Source organism: Microcaecilia unicolor, chromosome 3 (genome assembly GCF_901765095.1).
Source record: "Microcaecilia unicolor chromosome 3, aMicUni1.1, whole genome shotgun sequence".
Taxonomy (NCBI): Eukaryota; Metazoa; Chordata; class Amphibia; order Gymnophiona; family Siphonopidae; genus Microcaecilia; species Microcaecilia unicolor.
In genome coordinates, this window is record NC_044033.1 from 246,115,120 (window position 1) to 246,138,041 (window position 22,922).

Below are 22,922 nucleotides of genomic sequence, written 5' to 3' on the forward strand. Positions count from 1 at the left end.
TGCGTTCCAGGGCACTCAACGATATCATGTATGCCCTCCATACTTGGGCAGTGGGTTTTTCCTCCTGGATCCAAAGTTTGAGAATCGTTTTCTTCCCCATCAATACAGCTCGGCGTTGAAAATAGCGAAGTCCTGCTTTGGATGGTCCATGGATCGTGAAGATATTGAATAAAAGTCCTGGGTGTCTGACCCATTGAACCTTCCACATCATAGATACCTGTCTACAGACCATTGCCCAGAATCCCAGTATTGGGGGACAGTGCCAGAACATATGGCCCAGGTGTGCTCCTCCCCCTGTACATTTCGGGCAATCATCTGCTGGTCTTAAAGTAGCCCTGAATGCTCTATGAGGGGAAATAAATAATCGCATCACAAATTTATACTGGGTTTCTCGCAATTCTGCACTCCCACTCTCTCTATAGCATGTTTGCAGGTATGTCTGTATCACATCTTCACCAATTGTCAACCCCAGTTCCTTTGTCCACGCCTGTGCCAGTTCCCGATATGGTGCTAGAGGCATAGCAGCTCGAATCTGCGCATGATAGTATTTTAAGGGCACCGCCCGCTTTGCTTCTAAGTCAAAAATTTCTACCAACTTTACCCACACTTCATAGTTAAGCGCTGCCCCGGGGAGAGCTTGTATATAATGCTGTATTTGTGCATAAGCTAAGAAGTCCTTGATCTCTAACCCCTGGCGCCTCTGCAAGACCTCTCTTGGTTGTAATGTTCCATCTCTTTTAATAATCTGGAATAAGAAGAAGGTCCCCACCTCCCCCCATTGTGCAAAAGTACGCGATGACCTGCCCACCGGGAAGTCTACATTTCCCCTAATTGGCAGAAATGGGGAGACCTCTGCATCTAGCCCATACAGTCTGCAGACCCACTGCCACGCCCTCTTTAATGGTGTAAACAAGAATTTGATATGCTTTGGTGTTCTTATTTTACCTGGTCCCGCGTGTAGCCAACAGCTGAAATGTATATTCCCGAGCATCCGACATTCTGCCTCTGGATATGTGAAATGTCCTGTTCCTCTAAACCAGTCTCCTATATGTCGCATGCAACCTGCAATGGATAGCCATTTGACACTTAGCACTCCCAGCCCTCCTTTATCTTTAGGTAAATATGTTTGTTTTAAGGATACCCGGGCCCTTTTCCCATTCCATAAAAACTGTTTAACTATCCTATGTAATGCTAATTCATCCCTGCGGGTCAAGAGAAGTGACAGTACCTGCGTTATGTACGTCCACTTAGGAACAATTATCATATTATACACTGCTATTCTGCCCCACAGTGATAAGGTCAGTTTCCGCCACATTTGTAACGTTTCTTTTGTGGATTCCCAGAGTGGTGCCAAATTAGTTTGGTGTAGTTGATCTAAGTTAGTAGGGAGATATATTCCCAGGTATTTTATTTTTTCTTCTTTCCACTGCAGGGGGAATGGCCCGTGCCACTGTGACTTTATCCTTGGTGTAGTTGGCAGGGCCACTGATTTATGTCTATTTAAAGTGAACCCTGAATGATAGCCAAATTCATCTATCAACTCTAATAGACTTTGCAGTGACTGTTGTGGTTGTGTTAGTGTGAGTAGGATATCATCTGCGAAGGCCAGCACTTTCGTGGGAAGACTGGGGATTGCAACTCCTACTATTTCCGCGTTATTCTCTACTGTTCGTAGGAACGGCTCTATGTATAGTAAGAATAAGAGTGGTGACAATGGGCACCCCTGTCTCGTACCCCTCTGCACCTGGAACGCCTGAGATGCCATTTTGTTTACCAATATCCGAGCTTGTGGCTCCGTATATAAAGCTGTGACAGCACGCAAGTACCAGCCCCCCAGACCCACATACTTTAGTACTTCAAAAAGGTACCCCCATCTCACTTTGTCAAAAGCTTTTTCGGCATCCAGGCCTACAAGTAGAAGAGGGTCTCCGGCCTCCCGGCTATGCGCTAACGCTAGCAAAGCTCGCCGAACATTAAGACCTGGATGCCGGCCTCGTACAAACCCCACTTGGTGTGCCCCAACTACATGGGGGAGGTGTACCGCCAATCGATCTGCTAGTATTCTTGCTAATATTTTAAGGTCAACATTGAGGAGAGAAATTGGTCTGTATGCCTCTAGGTTTTCTGGGTCTTTTCCGGGCTTTGGTATCAAGGTTATGAGTGCCTCATTCACTCCTAGGGGAAATCGTTCCTGTTCCACCACTTCGTCAAAGTATTTAGCCAGAGGCACACATACTCTATGAGATAACATCTTATAGTATTCTGGGGAAAATCCATCAGTTCCGGGGCTTGTGCCTCCCGATAGCGACCCTATCACTTTTTGTATTTCCTGTGCATCTAGTGGGGCGTTAAGTTGTTCTCTCATTTCTAGTGTTAGACTTGGGATTCCTGAGTCTTCCAAGTAATCCCGTATTGCTGTACTCTCAGACTCTGGCTCTGCCCTATATACCCCAGAAAAATAATCTCTGAATAGATTCAGTAGATCTAGGGGTCTATGCTTTCTGACTCCCGCTGGAGTCTTCAGCACAGAGATGTAAGAATTCCCTGTCCACACTCTAACTATCCGCGCCAGCAATTTCCCCGTGCGGTTTCCAAATTTAAAATATTGAAACCGTCTGCTAAATAGGTATTTTCGTGTTTTTTCATGGATTAATGTGTTAAGTCCTGCTAGATTTGCCATCATTTGGTCATAGTGAGCCTGAGATGGCCGGTGCTGGTGTTTCTGTTTTGAAATTCTATACTGGCGTTCCAGTTGCACTATACCCTGCGTTAGCCTTTTATTTCTCGCCGCTACATAGCTAATGATTTCTCCCCGCAGCACTGCTTTTGATGTTTCCCAAAATAGCCCAGGTGTGTCTTGATGTTGATCATTCATCTCTGCATAGTATTCCCATTTTTGTTCTAAATAAGCTCGAAAATCTGGGTCTCCTGCTAAGTATGTAGGGAATCTCCAGCGCGTATGACATTCCGCTGCTAGTCCCAATTCCATATCTACCCAGATTAGGGTGTGATCGGATATTGCCATTGATCCTATCTCTGCTGTGTGTACAATTTCAAACAGAGTTTTTGTCACTAGTATATAGTCTATGCGGGACCACGTGTGATGTGCTTTAGATAAATGCGTGTACTCCCGGTGTGTTGGATGCAGGAGGCGCCAGGGGTCTACCAATTCCAACATTTTACAAAGATAATCTAGCCCTGTACCTCTCCTGAGCGCTCCCCAGGCTGTATTGGATGACCTATCTAGATCCGGGTCTAGCACCTGATTAAAGTCTCCTAACAATATCCAAGGGGCTGTGTCATATTTTGTCCCTAGCTGTACTAATGATTGTAAAAATTGTGGGTCTCGCGTATTGGGCCCATATATCCCACAAATGTAGTATTCCTTCCCTTGGTAACTTAAATGTATCAGCACAAATCGTCCAGCTGCATCTGTTTCTACCATGCGTGTTCGGCCCGCCAGGCCCTTTTTTATAAGAATGGCCACCCCTCCCCTACGACCCTCTGCTGAGGAAGAGGAGTAACACTCTCCCACCCATTGTTGTTTTAGTTTTTGGTGCTCCTCCTCAGTGAGCTTTGTTTCTTGCAAACATGCTATAGATACTAGATTCCGTTTCAAATGGGCTAATATCTTGGTCCGTTTAATTGGGGACGTTATCCCGGATACATTCCAAGATGCCATGCGCAATGGTATTGGTTTAGCCATTGCTTCTCATATAATATCTGAATTCAAAATTCTGATATACTTTAAGGTTCTGGGTCTCCCAGCCTCGACCCGTCCCCCCCCAGAGTGGTATAGATATGTTCGTGGCGTCATCTATGTGGTTCATTGTATAAATAACTTGAAAACCTGGCATAGGGTTAACCCCCCTCCCATTCTCCCTCCCCCCTCCCCCCTGCTCCCCTCCACTCCCTCTGCTCCCTCTTTCCCTTTCCAGCTCGCTCTTTGTGGCAAGCGGGTCCGTTAAACACATCCAGAGCCCGCCTCTAACCCCCTGAAATTATGTGAATCATTTCTGTCTCCCTTCAACAAAACACACCATATAACATTTTAACAGTGTAAAACTTACAGCCATTAACTTATAGAAATTTGTCCTTCATCATGTAGCTTTGGCAATGTTGCCTGTCTCCTCCTTTTCCCTGTTGCAAATGGCCATTGTTCTCCGCGCTTACTTTCACCCCGGTGAGGAGGTTATCCATTCTTGAGCTAAGGCTGGAGTTGAAAAGTTCTTCCATCCATTACTTGTTTGTATCCTTAAAGTAGCCGGATATTGCAAGACAAATCTTTGTTTCTTTTCTACCAGCTGGGTACAGATTGGTGTAAAGGCCCTTCTCCTTACTGTCAGAGATGCTGAATAATCTTGGAATATTCTTATGGGCCCTCCCTCGAACTTGGCTTCTTCTTTATTAGCTTTGTAAAGTCTGAGGACTGCTGCTTTCTGAGTATATCGGTGAAACTTTGCTATAATCACTCTGGGCCGATTTTCTCGAGGCGCTTTTTGGCCTATCCTGTGTGCCCTGTCCAAGTGTATTTCACCTCCCTCACAGACTTCTGGGAATCGCGCTACCAGCCATGTTTCGAGGGTAGCCTTAATATTATTCTCTGCCAGCGTTTCAGGGAATCCCACAAACCTTAGATTTTCCCTCCGCGCACGGTTCTCAAGGTCATCCAGCTTTTCTTGGTATTCTTTTGTCAGCTGTTCCAGCCGTTCCATATTTGTTCCCTGCTCCGTCTGGATATCTTCTACTTCAGAGACTCTTGCTTCCAATTCACCGGTTCTTCGGCTCAACTCTGTTGTGACCGCCGTGATCCCGATAATTTGCTCTGATAGTTGTGTGAAGCGCGAGTCAAGTGCCCGTACCACCGCGTCAGTGATTTCTGATACCAGCGATTCGCTTGGTTCTTGTGCTCGAGGAGCCGGCGGTGTAGCGGGCGCCATTTTGTTTTCGGCTCCGCGGAGCCTTTCGTCCTTTCTTTTTGCTGGTTTTACTGCTGCTGCCATGGCGTGCTGGATTACAAATTTGTCCATACACGCCTTTCAGGGAAGTGCAACGGCTCCGGTTGTGTTTCGCCGTCTGGGCTATGTAAAATTCGGGTTTTAAAGCGGGCTCTGGAGCAGACGATGTATCACACGTCCACCGTCGCTCACTGCGTCACGTGACCCCCCAAAATTATTTCAGCTTTAAACTACAGCATGTCTGGCTCATTCCTTTGTTCATTCATAATAATATCCCCTCAAGATTTAATAGTATACAGATGTGCCAGCTAGCATTGGCAATTCACAAAGGACAGAGTTTCATTTCTCACTGACCTTTCTAACCTTTTGCTCGGCAAGCTAGACTTTCATAATCTGAACCATCTGGCATTCCTTCACTTTAGTTGCAAGGTAAAAAATTGAACTTTTTAAACACCAGACCTTTAATATCATTTCTCAGAATTAATCAATTTCTTTTGCCCACTGCCTCACCACCATGTCCAGCAACCCTCCTCTCCCCTTCCCTCCATCTAGCAACCCTCCTCTCCCCTTCCCTCCATCCAGCAACCCTCCTCTCCCCTTCTTCCACCATGTGCAGCAACCCTCCTCTCCTCTCCCGTCTTGCCCTGTTTCCTTCCTGCCCCCCCCCCCCCCGTACCTTTAAATATTATAGTTTTGCTGGAGTCACGGGCAGCCGGCATTGAAGACATCGGCAGGCTTACGCCAGTTCCAGCAGCCTTCCCTTCCCTCGTTGCAAGTCGGATGATGGCTCCGCCCTCGTAGAAACAGGAAATACGTCAGAAGAGGGCGGAGCCATCATCCGACTTGTAACGAGGGAAGGGAAGGCTGCTGGAACCGGCGTAAGCCTGCCGATGTCTTCAATGCCGGCTGCCCGCGACTCCAGCAAAACTGTAATATTTAAAGGTACGGCGGGTGGCGGCGGCGCAGTGGCGGGCTGGGGAGGCAGATGCGGGATCGGAGCTCAGCCTGCTCCCTCCGCTCCGCTGCCTCCACTGCTGGGTGGGCCTGAAACAAAACTGGGGCCCACCCGTGGCTACGCCCCTGCTCCTAAATACCTCCCTCATCTCTCACCCACTTCATTAGTCCACCATTCCCATACTCTGTACTCACCCCCTTTGCCCTCATCTACCCTCCACTGCATCTCATCACCCTATCAGTCCAAGCTCCATCCAAGTCTCTCCTTCCTTCCCTTGCCTCCAAGGCCACTCTTATGCCTGTTACCTTTTACCCCATGTCCAATAACTTATCTTTCACCATCTTTTTAATCCCTTTCTACCATAACTCAACCCCCTTCAGAGACTTATCCCCTTCTCCTATACCCCTCACCAGTACCCCAATCCCTTTTCAATGTCTCTTATCCTCTCTCCAGTCTTCCAGGTCATTCACATTATGTCTCAACCTTTTCCCACATCATCCCTTTTTCTTGCCCTTTTTCTCATATCCCTCATTTCACACCCTGCTTCTTCCCCTCTCCCAACCCCCAGTCCCATCCATCTCCTGCTCCTTCTCTCCAGGAGCGTATCTGCGTGGGGCCACAGGGGCCTGGGCCCCCGCAGATTTTGCCCCGGACCCCCCTACCGCCGTTAACCCTCCCTCCCTCGCCTACCGCCGTCACCTACCCCGAGGTCCGCTTCCTCCGGCTTTTTAAAATATTGCTTCAGCTGGCGGGGGACCCCAACCCCCCGCCAGCCCAGCCGCGATCTTTAACTTTTTCATCCTCGTCGTGCAGCGCGCTGTGAAAGCTGCATGCATCTTTAGATCCAGTTGGATGGAGTCTGACGTCGCAGCACGTTGACGTTACAACGTGCTACGACGTCAGACTCCATCCAACTGGATCTAAAGATGCATGCAGCTTTCACAGCGCGCTGCACGACGAGGATGAAAAAGTTAAAGATCGCGGCTGGGCTGGCGGGGGGTTGGGGTCCCCCGCCAGCTGAAGCAATATTTTAAAAAGCCGGAGGAAGCGGACCTCGGGGTAGGTGACGGCGGTAGGCGAGGGAGGGAGGGAGTGTTAACGGTGGTAGGGGGGGGTTGACGGCGGTAGGGGGGGGCTATAATGTGCCCCCTCACTCTAGCCCCTGCCCCCCCTACCACTGAACCTCAGATACGTCCCTGCTTCTCTCTGCTGTGCCCCACCCCTCCCAGTCCCATCCATCTCCTGCTCCTTCCCTCTGCTCACCATCCCTCCCAGTCCCATCCATCTCCTGCTCACCACCCCTCCCAGTCCCATCCATCTCCTGCTCCTTCCCTCTGCTGTGCTCCATCTCTCCCAGTCCCATCCATCTCCTGCTCCTTCCCTCTGCTAACCACCCCTCCCAGTCCCATCCATCTCCTGCTCCTTCACTCTGCTCACCACCCCTCCCTCTGCTGTGCCCCACCTCTCCCAGTCCAGGTTGTGCCCCGCCCGCCCGCAAGGTCCAGGTTTGCGCAAAAACTCTGGCGCAGCAGTCTTCAATCTTTCTGTGCTCCCGGCAGCGTTAGCGGTGTATACATGCTGCCTTCGGTCTGCCCCAGAAGCTTTCTCTTCAACTTCCTGTTCCCGCATAGGTGGGACCAAGGGACGCTGCAGAGAAAAGGCTTCTGGGGCAGTGTGAAGGCAGCGTGGATACATTACTAACACTGCCGGGAGCACAGAAAGATTGAAGACTGCAGCGCCGGAGGGAGGGAGGAAGAGAGGGGGTAGACGGAATCGCGATCGGCAATGCAGGAGGTGGCAAGCTGTTTGGGGGGGCATTGCCCCCCTTGCCCCCCCAAACTACGCCCATGGCCTCCGGTATTGTCCGCAGAGGTTTCCGGGGTCAGCTCGGGCTCTGTTGATACGTCCTTGCTCCCGGGTGGTATAGCGGCGGTTCCGATTTTGGCGGGAACCGCCGCCATCTTGGATTCCTCCGGCCCTGCGGTTTCGCCTCAGACATTGCAGGATTTTCAGGGGCAGAATGTAGGCTGGTTTCCTGAGTGCTCAGGGGGCATGGGATTTCCACCTGATTTTATTTGGTCGATGTTTCAGGCGTGGAGGTCAGGATCCCAGCAGGCAGCCGTTCAGAAGGTCCCTTAGTTGCCTAGTGCCCTCGTCTGGAATGGTCAGAAGACCCTGAGTTTTTGGCCTTACAGCACTCAGAAGAGGAGTGCAGTGATCTTGGAGATGACGTTCTTTTGGACACCTGTCCTGAGGAACAGGGGTCCTTGCTAGGTGAAGATCCCTCGGTAGTGAAGATCTTTCATAGGGATGAGCTGGCTGAATTGATTGATCAGGTGATTGCTACACTTAAATTTGATTCTCCTGAGACCACGGTGGTGGAGGTGAAGCAGGTAGACCCATTGGTTAAGGGTATTCGCCAGTCTTCCCGTTCTTTTCACATGAATAAAGACCTCAGAGATATGGTCATGCAGGAGTGGTCTTCCCCAGATTCTGCTTGTAGAGTGGCTAGAGCTATGGCGAGGCTTTATCCTCTTCTGCAAGAGGATAGGGACTCCTTAAAGTCTCCTACAGTAGATGCAGTGGTGACGGCGGTCACTAAAGCCACTGCTATTCCTGTTGATGGGGGGGGGGGGGCTGCTCTCAGGGATCCTCAAGATAGGAAGTTGGAATCCTTTATTAGGCGTAGTTGCCTTGTTGCTGCAGGCCTCGGTGTGTGGAGGTTTAGTAGCTTGTGCTTGCTTCCTCTGGGTTGAAAAACTCTTAGATGATCCGGCGGTGGATAGATCTTCCTGGGTGCAGGAACTAGCCAAGCTGGAGATGGGCTCTTCTTTCTTAGCGGATGCTCTTTATGATTTGCTGCGAGCATCGGCAAAAAATATGGCATTGGTTGTGGGAGCTTGTCGGGCTCTTTGGCTTCAAGGTTGGGTCGCAGATGCGGCCTCCATGTCCAAGTTGTGTTCTCTCCCCTTCAAGGGTTCTATGCTGTTTGGGGAAGAGCTGGATAAGTTGGTAAGCGATCTTGGGGATGCTAAGGTTCCGCGCCTGCCAGAGATGCGTCACAGAACATGTGGTCGAGGGCTATCGGGCCGTGGTCATCTGTGAGATGCTCGGCTATGTCAGTTTCACCAGAGGTGGACCCACATCACATCGGATCAGTGGATGCTCGAAGTGGTGCGCGACGGGTATGCCCTAGTGTTCGATGGCCCTCTTCCCGGTTTGTTTCTGGGATCTCCATGTCGTGCTCGTCTCAAGGCCAGGGCAATTCGCCAAACCCTCCTTCGGTTGATCGATCTGGGGGCTGTGGTTCCCGTACCCACCTCAGAGAGGGGGGCAGGTTGTTACTTGATTTATTTCATGGTTCCCTGTCATGGACAGGATGCTGGGCTCGATGGACCCTTGGTCTTTTCCCAGTATGGCATTACTTATGTACTAAGGAGGGTGCCTTCCGGCCTATTTTAAATCTGAAAAGGGTCTACAGGGCGCTGAAGGTTCCCTCCTTCCGGATGGAGAGTTTGCATTTGGTCATCATAGCGGTTCAGTCGGGGAGTTTCTCACTTTGTTGGATCTGACAGAAGTCTATCTACATATTCCCATCCAGGCGGCGCATCAGCGTTTTCTTCATTTTGCGGTCTTAGGACAGCATTTTCAATTCTGTGCTCTGCCATTCGGTCTTGCGACGGCGCCTCGTACCTTTTCCAAGGTTATAGTGGTCGTAGCGGCAGCATTGAGGAAGCAAGGAATCTTGTTCCATCCGTATCTCGAAGATTGGCTGATTCGAGCCAAGTCAAGGTAGGAGAGTGTAGAGGCGACCGCGAGAGTGGTGAGTTTCTTGGAGTCGCTTGGTTGGGTAGTGAACGTGGACAAGAGTCACCTAGTTCCATCGCAGTCCCTGGAGTATCTGGGAGTTCATTTCGACACGTTGAAGGGGCGAGTGTTCCTACCGTCAGCTTGGATTGTCAAGATGTAGGCTTTGATTCATCAGCTTTGCTCCAAGAGACTTCCTTCAACTCGTTCTTATCTGCAGATATTGGGTTTTATGGCAGCATCGATAGAAGTAGTTCCTTGGGCCCGGGCTCACATGCAGCAGTTACAGTCGTCCCTGCTGGATCGCTGGTCTCCTCAGACTGAGGACTTGGAGGAGAGACTCTTTTTACCGGATGCTCCCCGCCTCAGCCTTCAGTGGTGGCTTTACATGCCGAATCTGGAGAAGGGCATGACCTTGGATCCTCCGGACTGGATTGTTCTCACCACGGATGCCAGTCTGGGGGGCCCATTGCCTCGGACAGGTGGTCTAGGGCCGTTGGTCATTGTTGGAGGCCGGATGGTCCATCAATCATCTGGAAACACGGGTGATCTGTTTGACTCTCCAGGCTCTTCAGTATCTTCTAGGCAGCAAGGTGGTCCAGGTTCTGTCCAACAATGCCACGGCCGTCGAATATGTCATTCGTCAAGGGGGCACGAAAAGTCGGGTGGTCGCCGAGGAGACAGCGGAGCTAATGCGTTGGGCGGAAGTTCATCTGCAGCGTCTCTCAGCAGGTCACGTGGCCGGCATGGACGTGAGCACAGATTTTCTGAGCAGACACACATTGGACCCTGGAGAGTGGTTGCTTCATCGTCTGCTGTTTCATCGTCTGGTGATGGAATGGGGTCTGCCTGTGATGGACCTCATGGCGACGTCCGCCAGTGCTCAGGTGCCCCGGTTTTTCAGTCGTCGTCGGGATCCACGGTCTGAGGGGATCGATGCCCTGGTGCTTCCATGGCCGCCTCAACAGCTGTTGTACGTGTTTCCTCCTTGGGCCCTGGTAGGTTGTGTAGTTCAGAGAATAGAGCGGCACTTAGGCACGGTGATTCTGGTAGCTCCGAATTGGCCTCGTCAGCCGTGGTACGGAGATCTAGTGCGTCTGGCAGTTTGGGGTCCGCAGTGTCTGGAGGAGTCGGTGTTGTTAGTGCAAGGCCCCATAGTGATGCCCGATCCATCTCCGTTTTTGCTTACGGCTTGGCTCTTGAGAGGAACAGGTTGTGGAAGAAAGGGTTTTTGTCCAGAGTAATTGATACTATGTTGCAGTCCCGTAAACGGTCCACCTCCGTTGCTTATGTTCGCGTGTGGCGAATTTTTGAAAATTGGTGTCAGGCGCGTTCTTATTCTCCTTGCGCATTTCGGTTCCGGAAGTGCTAGAATTTTTGCAAGATGGTGTGGATAGAGGTCTCGCTCTTTCCTCTTTGAATGTACAGGTGGCGGCTTTGGCTTGTTTCCGGGGGAAGGTACAGGGTGTATCCCTGGCCTCTTCTCCGGACGTGGTTCGTTTTTTGCGGGGTGTGAAGTTGATTCATCCGCCGCGGCGTCAGGTGGTTCCTCCATGGGATTTGAATCTGGTGTTGGTGGGTTCCCCCTTTGAGCCGTTGGTTTTGCGTACTTTTAAGAATCTCATTCTGAAGACGGTGTTTTTGGTGGCTATTGCTTCGGCTTGGCGGATTTCGGAGTTGCAGGCTTTGTCTTGTCGTGCTCCTTTTTTTGACTTTTCTAAGGAAAAGGTGTCCCCGTAGCCCGTTACATCCTTTTTGCCTAAGGTGGTTTCCTCTTTTCATGTGAATCAGGACATTTCTTTGCCGGTTTTGGGCGATAGGTCGGGAGATTTGACTCAACGCCGTTTAGCTAAATTGGATGTTCGTCGAGCTTTGCGTTCTTACTTGACAAGGACTCAAGTGTTTCGGGTCTCTGATAGGTTGTTTGTGTTGTATGGGGGACCTAAGAAGGGTGCTGCAGCTTCTAAAGCAATGATATCCAGATGGTTGAAAGAGGTTACTTCGGCATACTTGCTCAAGGGGCGTGAGGTGCCTTCGGTACTTAAGGCACATTCTACTCGGGGGGGGGGGGGGGGGGGTGGCTTCCTCCTGGGCTGAAAGTAGTTTGATTCCTCCTCAAGATATTTGCAGAGCGGCTGTCTGGCCCTCTCTGCATTCTTTTGTGAAGCATTATAGGATAGATGTGCAGGCTAGAGAGGATGCGAGTTTTGATGTGGCAGTTCTGACTTCTGGTTTTCGGGGTTCCCACCCTTAGACTGTTTACTGCTTTGGTACTTCCCAAGCATCTTCACTGGTTTGGAGGGTCGCTGAGGAAGGTGAAAGTAGGCTTTACCTGCTAATTTACTTTCCTCTAGACCCTCCAGACCGGTCAAGAACCCACCCGGTATGTTTTAATCTAGTGTGGTCTGCAGCAGGGGCGTATCTGAACTGCGGCGGTAGAGGGGGCCAGGGCCAGAGTGAGGGGGCACATTATAGCCCGCCCCCCCCCCCCCGCCGCCGCCGCCATTGCGGATCCCCCTCCCCCCAGCCGCTGCCATTGCCAACCCTCCCCCTCCGTTGCTCGCCTACCTTCGCTGGCGGGGGACCCCAACCCCCGCCAGCCGAGGTCCGCGTCCTCCTGCCGCTGCCGGCTGCCTTTGGTCCTTTCATTTGTCCACTGAAGCTGGCGCGGACGAAAGTTTCTTTTGACTCTGACGTCGCTGCACGTTGTACGTGCAGGACGTCAGACTCAGAAACATTTTCTGAGTCTGACGTCCTGCACGTACAACGTGCAGCGACGTCAGACTCAAAAGAAACTTTCGTCGGAGCCAGCTTCAGTGGACAAATGAAAGGACCAAAGTCAGCCGGCAGCGGCAGGACGACGCGGACCTCGGCTGGCGGGGGTTGGGGTCCCCCGCCAGCGAAGGTAGGCGAGCAACGGAGGGGAGGGTTGGCAGCGGTAGGGGGGTCCAGGGCGAAATCTGCGGGGGCCCAGGCCCCTGAGGCCCCACGCAGATACGCCCCTGGTCTGCAGACTGGTTTTGGTTTTGTGCCTCAGGGTTGCTATGGCTGATAGGTCTTTAGTTCTGGACTTCTCGTTTTCTGAAGTTCAGTGGTAGCAGCCTCTGCGTTGTCAGGGGCGGACCGCAGCGCTTTGGCATTAGGTCGACAGAAGCACATTCGTGTCTGTTTTGAGTTCTGAGCAGGGGCGTATCTGCGTGGGGCCTCAGGGGCCTGGGCCCCCGCAGATTTCGCCCTGGACCCCCCTACCGCTGCCAACCCTCCCCCTCCGTTGCTCGCCTACCTTCGCTGGCGGGGGACCCCAACCCCCGCCAGCCGAGGTCCGCGTCCTCCTGCCGCTGCCGGCTGCCTTTGGTCCTTTCATTTGTCCATTGAAGCTAGCGCCGACGAAAGTTTCTTTTGAGTCTGACGTCGCTGCACGTTGTACGTGCAGGACGTCAGGCTCAGAAAATGTTTCTGAGTCTGACGTCCTGCACGTACAACGTGCAGCGACGTCAGAGTCAAAAGAAACTTTCGTCGGCGCCAGCTTCAATGGACAAATGAATGGACCAAAGGCAGCCGGCAGCGGCAGGAGGACGCGGACCTCGGCTGGCGGGGGTTGGGGTCCCCCGCCAGCGAAGGTAGGCAAGCAACGGAGGGGGAGGGTTGGAAATGGTAGCAGCTGGGGGGAGGGGGATCGGCAATGGCAGCGGCGGCGGCGGCGGGGGCGGGGGGGGGGCTATAATGTGCCCCCTCACTCTGGCCCTGGCCCCCCCTACCGCCGCAGTTCAGATACGCCCCTGGTTCTGAGTACAGGGTTCTATGTATTCGTTTTATGTGTTTGATCTTTTCTGCTTTGTTACTGATTTACTGGCTGCTTGGGGGTTGGCAGGTGGCTTATACATTGTTACAGTTTTAGTGTTCTCAGGCTCCCTTTGCTGGTAGGAGTGCATAACCCTAGCGTCTTGACTAGTCTGGAGGGTCTAGAAGAAAGAAAATTAGCAGGTAAGGCCTAATTTCATCATTTTCGTAGGTCCTAAGCTTTCCTTTAAAACCTAAAGTTATTTTTCCCTTCTTCTTACAGGCAGCCAAAATTACACTCCTGACTCCACAGTAGAGATCCTGAAAATGGAAGACGTTCCTGTCGGTGACCAGGTGGCAGAAGGAGAGGAGGATATTGATACCAAGAGCGGTGAGCCAAGAATCCCTTTATAATAAAATCCTTGCTACGTGCTGTAAAGTATTCCTATATTTTCACAGAGATGGTAAACGTTACTAGTGATTTTCAGTTACATTTTTGTTTTTTAGTAATTAGAATTCAATTTTCTTAAGCTACCAGGTCCTGAATTATTCCCAGGTCTCCAGCAGTGTGTTCAGGACCCCAAACCAAAGTGGATATTAATGTAGATAAATCTCCTACATAGATAGTAACACATAGAGGGGCATTTTCAAAAAGGACGTCCTAGCAAAACGTCCAAATCCAGGGGCGGGAAAACCCTTATTTTCAGAAAAGATGGGTGTCTATTGTTTCGAAAAAACCATCAGAGACGTCCAAATCCTTAAATTTGGACGTCCCTAGACATGGACGTTTCTGATTTTTGGCGATTTTCAAAACCAAAGACGTCCATGTCAAAAACGACCCAATGCAAGCCATTTGGGTGTGGGAGGAGCCAGCATTTGTAGTGCACTGGTCCCCGTGACATGCCAGGGCACCCTAGGGGGCACTGCAGTGGCCTTCATAAAATGCTCCCAGGAGCTTAGCTCCCTTACCTTGTGTGCTGAGCCCCCCAAAACCCACTAGCCACAACTGTATACCACTACCATAGCCCTTACGGGTGGGGGGCACCTAGATGTGGGTACAGTGGGTTTTGGAGGGCTTGCTGTTTGCTTCACAAACATAAAAGGTGGGGGGGGGGGGGGTATGGGTCTGGGTCTGCATGTCTGAAGTGCACTGCACCCACTAAAACTGCTCCAGGGACCTGCATGTGCTGTCATGTACCTGAGTATAGACAAGAAAAAGCAACACTGGGCCTTCAAGAAAGAGACAATGGCAGTCCTTTATTGTGAAAAAGACCCGAAACGGGCCTGTGCGCCTGCCTCAGGGGTCAAAGTGTGTCTTCACAATATATGAGCAGGAATGTTCAGACAGTCTGAGTAAATTGCCAGCCACCACTGAGCGTTTGTTTAATCCTAACAGACGTTGTCTGTGTGAAAACTGCCACAGACAGCGTCTGTTAGGAATGTTCTGAAGCTAACGTCGAAGCCCCTTAAAATTTAGCCCATCCATATCTATTCAGTGACGATCAGGGCGTAGACCGTAGAAGTCTGCCCAGAACCGATTTTTCTTCCCAATTACCGGCGTTGACCTCCAATCTCCGCTTAGATTCCGTGGATCCATTCCTTCTAAACAGGATTCCTTTGTGTTTATCCCACACATATTTGAATTCCATTACCGTTTTCATCTCCACCACCTCCCGTGGGAGGGCAGTCCACGTATCCACCACCCTCTCTGTGAAAATATACTTCCTGACATTACTCATAAGTCTGCCCCACTTCAACCTCAATTCATGTCCTCTAGTTCTACCACCTTCCCGTCTCCGGAAAAGGTTCATTTGCGGATTAATACCTTTCAAATATTTGAACGCCTGTATCATGTCATCCCTGTTTCTCCTTCCTCCAAGGTATACATGTTCAGGTTGGCAAGTTTCTCCTCATTTGGTTTGCAACGCAAATCCCATACCATTTTTGTAGCTTTTCTTTGCACCGCTTCCAGTCTTTTTACATCTTTAGCAAGATACGGCCTCCAAAACAGATTTATCAGGGCTCGCTGAATACCCCTTATTTTCTCATGACAGGCTTCCCAATTGTAACGTCTGTGTTCTCGCTGAGCATTAAACAAGAGGAAGATCTGCCCTTCATGGATCATCCTGAATCAGAGACATCTGTAAAGGTTCACTCTCCTGAAACAGGCAAGTATAATATTTACTTTTTATTTTATTATTCACATTTATAAAACTGCTTTATGAACTCCAAATAAGATAGAACACAGAACATGAAACGTAAATATTTTCCAACAATTACAGTATAATAAAGAGGAAGAGCAATGCCAGCGTAGATCATTTTGCACAACTTGGCTTTCCACATCATACGAGGAGTCCATATTGGACGTTGAAGAAAGAAGTAGAGTGATTGTAACATCCCAGCAGAAAGTAAGGACATGTTAACAGAGGACCATACGGTAAACCAGTCAGGTGATAAAGTTTTGTCATCAAAACCTGTACACCACAAATTAAATCAGAGGAGAGGGTAGATATGTTATCTTTAAAGATCTTATAAATGTAGATACAGCTTTGTCTTCAATTAGAGAGGTGTCACGAAACGCCTAGCCACCCATCTGTGGTTCCCCCACGGCCACTTAGAGGGTCTAACGCAAGCACAGCTCAGGTCCACCTTCACCTGCCACTTGTGCTCTACACTAGCACCCTCCTCCAACTGACTAGGTCACAACCGCCTCTGGACAAGTCTCCCGCTCTCAATTATCCCCAGGGATTTCTAGGTTATTGGGGCCACACTCCCATTGGTCCCACAGTTCCCAGAAAGCACTCACAGACCCAACACACAAAGTACCAGGGTTCTTTATCAGTTTTGACAGAGAGGTAATAAACGAAATTTTGTTTATTGTCTTTTAAATATTGAACAGTAGAACAAAATAGTGCAATCAACAAACAATAACAGGTAACTGAAATATGGATCAATTATAAAATTAACTAAAGATTTTGTTTAATTCCTGGAAAGTAACTGGGGAGATCAGGGCATATAGCTTTTCACCAGTTGTCAAATATAACTGTTTTTTTACAGGGCTTCAACAAAGAGTTCTCTCTCTCTCTCTCTTTTCCCGAACCAGTACAGTTCAAAAGAAAAATGAGCTTCTAGGCCAATCAGAGCCCAGTCAACAAGTTTTAAAAGTATACTGCTCACAGTACTGTAGATTCAGTTCTTCACTGAGTGAAACAGCATTCACTTTTCTATAACAGCTTTAACATAAAACATGCACCACCTACTGTCCAGTAGAAGAAATACACTTCACGAGTTATTAAAGGTGGTTTTACAGGCTTAAAACATACTGGGGCCGTTTTACTAAGCTGTGGTAGGCTGTATGCACATGCAGCACGCATCCAAATGAAACTACCGCCAGGCCAGTGCACCCTCCTGGTGGTAATTTCAGATTTGGCGCTTGCCCGTAATACCTGGATGAATAATTTTATTTCCGCCCAGGGGCAGCGGTAATCGGCATTTGGTGCGCGCTGACCATTCTCCATGCGTGCAGCACATGATCCCTTACCGCTAGATCAGTGGGTGGCATTAAGGGGTCAGGCTGGTTTTGGGCGGGTGCTGGTTTTAGTTTTACTGCAGGCCCTTTTCTCGTCCCCTTAAAAAAAGCCCTCTTTTGGACACGGTAAAAACTGGCTCAGCTCGCACCCAATACACACGCCTACACTATCGCAGCCCTCTTTTTATAGCGACTTAATAAAGGGGCCCCACTGTTTCTTCAGAAGTGGAATCACAGCGTTGCCTAATGGAGGCAGTATTTGCTAAATTGCAAGACAGAGCAGGCTGTGCGGAGAGAATATTATGGAGACTTTCCCATTGAATCACCCTGGTAAGGCATGTGCTTTTATATTAGACTTGTGGAGTCTGTCTCACTGTTTCCAGTCTTTGACACTTTGGTTTGTGTGCAGAATTTGGGGATTGTTTATAGTATTATCCTTTTATGTGTGTTTCTGGTGTCAGTTTTTGTTTTGAGTGCTAAGCTCTTTTATTTATTTATTTGTTACATCTGTATCCCACATTTTCCCACCTATTTGTAGGCTCAATGTGGCTTACATAGTACTGGAGAGGCGTTTGCAGACTCCGGTGTGAACAAATAAAAATTGATGTTGTGGTAAGATAAAGTTCATGCGGCAGAGCCACATTAGGAATCAGAGAGCAGAAGAGTTGTGTTATGTTGATTACGTGCTTTAGTTTTCTTGTGTAGCCGAGATCAGGCATTTAAGTTGGATCAGTAGGGTATGCCTTTTTAGACAGGTTGGTTTTTAGTATTTTCCAGAAGTTTAGGTGGTCGTACGTCATTTTCAAGGCTTTTGGTAGCGCGTTCCACAATTTTTTGCTTATGTAGGAAAAGCTGGATGCATAGATAGATTTGTATTTGGGCCAGATGAACTAAACTTAACGAGCCATTAACGAGCAAGCAGTAAACCCTGGCATGCACTAAACACTTTTTTCCGACGACGGTAGCAACTAACGAAAACAGATGATCAAATCGTGTAGAAACCCTATTGTAATGAGATGCACTAACCTTTTCCGATTGCCTTAACGCTGGAAAATCTAACTAGAGGTCTGTACCTCTCGTTGAGGCTGTGCGGGATTGGAAAAATTATTAAAATGTAAAAAAAAAAAATCGGGGGGGGGGGGGGGGGGGGCAAAAACGGCCAAGTGCTTGTCAGGAGCGTCCTTAAAAAAAAAATTAAACAGGCTCCGATGCTGTTTTGATAAATGTTCAATAAAAAACTTCATACAACTTAAAAAAGTGGGAAAAAAATCCAAGTGCTCGCCTTTTTTTTTTTTAACAAAACTATTAGTGGGATTTGAACCCACCACCTCTGGATTACAAGACTCGGCTACAACTCTACTTGCTTGGATGTCCCTTCCTTACTTCCAGGTCTCTCAGCTGAGTGAAGCACAGCCAAAAAGGACGTTTTTATTATTGCGGGGGGGGGGGGGGGGGGGGGAGGCCGCCCAAAATGTACATTTTGTTTAAGTGAAGCTTTATTTAAAAAAATCAAACAGGCTTCTTCGATGCTACAGGCTCTTTTTTGGACATCATTCAACCCCGGAATAATAAAAACGTCCTTTTTGGCTTCCAGCTGAGAGACCTGGAAGTAAGGGAGGGCCATCCAAGCAAGTAGAGTTGTAGCCGAGTGGTTAGAGCACCGGTCTTGTGATCCAGAAGAGGTGGGTTCAAATCCCACTAATAGTTTTGTTTAAAAAAAAAAAAAGACGAGCACTTGGATTTTTTTCCACTTTTTCAAGTTGCATGAAGTCTTTATTGAACATTTATCAAAACAGCATAACAAAATACAGCACTCCAGAACAAATAAGTAATAGCATAACTGATCAGCTCCAGGTCTCTCTCAGCCAACACTTGCCTCTCTCTCCTCCCTCCCTTCGTGCAGGCACACTAGGCATACCTTTGCTGGCAGCCAATAAATGGACTGCCACCACTCCCAACGTCCTACTCTGAGCAGCATGCTGGAACTTCTCTCACATGCTCGAGAAGTCCCAGCCTGCTGCCCAGAGCTGGAAACAAGGAGCGAAGGAGCGGGGAGCAGCAGTAGTCTATTTACTTGGCTGGCAGGGCTCAGCACCCCCACCAGCAAAGTAAAAGATAATTCAGCAGGGGGCCCAAGCCCACATTTTGGGAGCCAGTTGTTAAAGTAGCCATGGAGGGCCCTACTTTAACAACCGGCTCCCAAAATTCTTAAAAACTTAACAACCGGCTCTTGCAAGCCTGTGAGAGCCTGCTCCAGCACACCACTGCTTATAACCATTGATTGTATCAGGTTGCGAAAAGTTCCCCTCGGGAAGGATTGTTTCACACGTTTGAGTTTCCATATTGAGTGGAACATTTTCTTTGTGGTGGATTTTGCTTGGCTCTCCAGTGTTAGGTTACGTTCCATTATAATGCCGAGGATTTTCAGACTGTCATTTCGTTGGTGATTTCTGTCAGTTTAGCTTTGTAAGATGTATATTATGGCATCGTCTGCTTAGATGAAAGGGTTAAGGCCTTGGTTGGATAAGGACTTGGCTAGTGGGGTCATCATTAAGTTTCTATTTCCTATTTCTTTTATTTGTGCCTATTTTATGACTTCTGGAGGAGTAGCCTAGTGGTTAGTGCAGCAGACTCTGATCCTGGGGAACTGGGTTCGTTTCTCACTGCAGCTCCTTGTGACTCTGGGCAAGTCACTTAACCCTCCATTGCCCCAGGTATGAGTAAGTACCTGTATGTACTATATAAACCGCTTTGAATATAGTTACAAAAACCACAGAAAGGTGGTATATCAAGCCCCCATTCCCCTTTATGTACCACAAAAGTAATGTCTTGTATATGCTCCTTTTATTTTTATACCCATATGCTTGTAATTGTTTTTAATTATTTATTTTTGTTGTTTTTTGTAATTATGTTTTGGTTTTATTTATCTTTTATTATTTATTGATGGTTACCCCTACTGCAGTCTTTTTGGCGAAACTTGGCCACGTCAGGATTTGCTTAATAAAGACTGGTTTGGACCTTTTAGTGTCTGCTTTGGTGTTTCCTTAAAGGGAGCTGCACAGGACATTTATAGACATATTTTGAGGCTAGTGTAGCTCTGAATATCGCCTCTGATCACTCACAAAAAAAGTGGGCAGGTCAGGGGTGTTACAGGGGCTGCATTTGGAAAGAAGCACAGGGTTATTATGCGAGTGCTGACTGGCTCACACAGGATGTGAACTACTACGTATCGGGCCTCTGAGCCCCCTCCCACCCTCCTCCCGGGTCTACCTCTGTCCCAGGTGCTCCAGTGGGTTTTCTGGGGGCCAGAGCTCAGCCTTTTCGCTTTTGCTCCTCTCAACTACCTACCTTTTAAGTATATGATTTTCCATAGCTGTAAAATTAAGGATCATACTCATTTTTCTTTAATCCAACAGATGATGGATTTAGGAATGATAATGAAAGGGTGAGAATGTGTGGTGAGCAGCAGAAAGAGGAATGGAAACACGAAGACCCCTCAAGGGACACCACAGATCCTTCAGCTGGCTGTGAGGGAAGTAGCAGTAGCATAATACCAACCACTGTGAAAGCAGCAGCCCAGGAAGGAGAAAGATTAAACAGACCAAAGAAAAACCTGAAACATGAAAGCAGTCATATGGGGGACAAACTATGTAACTGTTCAGAATGTGAGAAAAGTTTCAAAAGCGAGGCCGAGCTAAAACAGCACAAAAGGATTCATTCTTTAGAGAAGCCATTTAACTGTTCAGAATGTGAAAAATGTTTCAGAAGTAAAGCTTACCTGAAATTACATGAAAGGACACATACAGGAGAGAAACCATTTAACTGTTTGGAATGTGAGAAAAGTTTCAAAAGCAAGGCTGAGCTAAAACAGCACAAAAGGAGTCATTCTTTAGAGAAACCATTTAACTGTTCAGAATGTGAGAAATGTTTCAAAAGCAATGGTAACCTGAAACGGCATGAAAAGAGTCATAGAGAGAAACCATTTAACTGTTCAGAATGTAAGAAATGTTTTAGAAGCCAAAGTGTACTGAAATTGCATAAAAGGACCCATACGAGAGAGAAACCATTTAACTGTTCAGAATGTGAAAAATGTTTCAGAAGTAAAGCTTACCTCATATTACATAAAAGGACACATACAGGAGAGAAACCATTTAAGTGCTCAGAATGTGATAAATGTTTCAAAAGCAAGGCTGAGCTAAAACAGCACAAAAGAATTCATTCGTTAGAAAAACCATTTAACTGTTCAGGATGTGAGAAATGTTTCAGAAGCAAACGTGAGTTGAAAATGCATGAAAGGACACATACTGGAGTGAAACCATTTAACTGTTCAGAATGTGAGAAATGTTTCAAAAGCAATGCTAACCTGAAACAGCACAAAAAGTGTCATACAGGAGAGAAACCATTTAATTGTTTAGAATGTGAGAAATGTTTCAGAAGCAAACGTGAGTTGAAACAGCATGAAAAGAGTCATACTGGAGAGAAACCATTTAACTGTTTAGAATGTGAAAAATGTTTCAAAAGCAATGGTAACCTGAAACGGCATGAAAAGAGTCATACTGGAGAGAAACCATTTAACTGTTCAGGATGTGAGAAATGTTTCAAAAGCAATGGTAACCTGAAACGGCATGAAAAGAGTCATACTGGAGAGAAACCATTTAACTGTTCAGGATGTGAGAAATGTTTCAGAAGCAAACGTGAGTTGAAAATGCATGAAAGGACACATACTGGAGTGAAACCATTTAACTGTCCAGAATGTGAGAAAAGTTTCAAAAGCGAGGCTGAGCTAAAACAGCACAAAAGGATTCATTCTTTAGAGAAACCATTTAACTGTTCAGGATGTGAGAAATGTTTTAGAAGCAAACGCAACTTAAAAATGCATGAAAGGACACATACTGGAGCGAAACCATTTAACTGTTCAGAATTTGAAAAATGTTTCAAAAGCAACGGTGAGCTGAAACAGCATGAAAAAAGTCATACAGGAAAGAAACCATTTAACTGTTTGGAATGTGATGTTTCACAATCAAATACCAGTTGAAACAGCATGAATTGATACACACAGAAAAGAAAACATTTAACTGTTCATAATATGAGAAATGTTTCAGATGCAAGTACCAGCTGATCAGGCACAAATGGAGTCGTACGGGAAGGAGTCGTACGGGAAAAAACGTTTTATTCAGAATATGAGAAATGTTTCAGAAGCAATGGTGAGCTGACGGAATGTGAGTTTCATAGGCAAGTTTGAGTTCAAATTTTCACGCTAAATTCTTATGGGAGAGAAACTATTTCACTGTTTAGACTGTGATAAATGTTTTATATCAAAACCCAGCTGAAATAGCAGGAAAGGAGTCATACAGAAGAGAAACTATTTAAATGTTCCTGAATGCTATAAATATTTTACAAGCAAGGTTATGCTGCAATGACATGAAATGACTCATACAGTAAACAAGTTAAATGTTCTAAACATGTTTTAGAAGTGAAGCTCAGCTGCAATGGCATATAGTGACTCACATGAAAGAAAAACCATCTATGCTGCGTGCGTCTGGTAGCGCTATACAAATAATAATAATAAATACTTTGAAAAAGCCCATTTGCAATTTTCCCAAATGAGTCATATAGGAGAGAAAGTATTTCACAGTTCTGATTTTGATAAATGTTTCAGAATCAAAACCGAGCTGCAATGTCATGTGGAGGGGCATTTTTGATCTGACATCTAAGTCTGAATTTGGACGTTTTACAAAAAACGTCCACAATTTGAAAAGGAAAGAAGGTTATTTTCAACAACAACAACAACAACAAAAAAAGGTCTATCTTTTCCTTTTGCAAATACTGTTTGGAAAAACGTTTTGTGATTTGGATGTTTTATTTTCGGTCCATTTTCAAACAAAAAAACATC

At 47.5% G+C, this 22,922-nt stretch overlaps 1 protein-coding gene across 1 annotated transcript in view; it reads left to right on the forward strand.

Moving 5' to 3' along the window:
- Nucleotides 1-22,064, forward strand: part of LOC115464551 (oocyte zinc finger protein XlCOF7.1-like) — a 39,835-nt gene extending 17,771 nt beyond the window's left edge. Inside the window, exons 3-4 of the mRNA XM_030194917.1 lie at nucleotides 20,446-21,129; nucleotides 21,529-22,064. Coding sequence (XP_030050777.1) covers nucleotides 20,481-21,129; nucleotides 21,529-22,064 — 1,185 coding nt within the window. The 5' untranslated portion in view covers nucleotides 20,446-20,480. The remainder of the gene's footprint in view (nucleotides 1-20,445; nucleotides 21,130-21,528) is intronic.
- The last annotated feature ends 858 nt before the right edge of the window (nucleotides 22,065-22,922 follow it).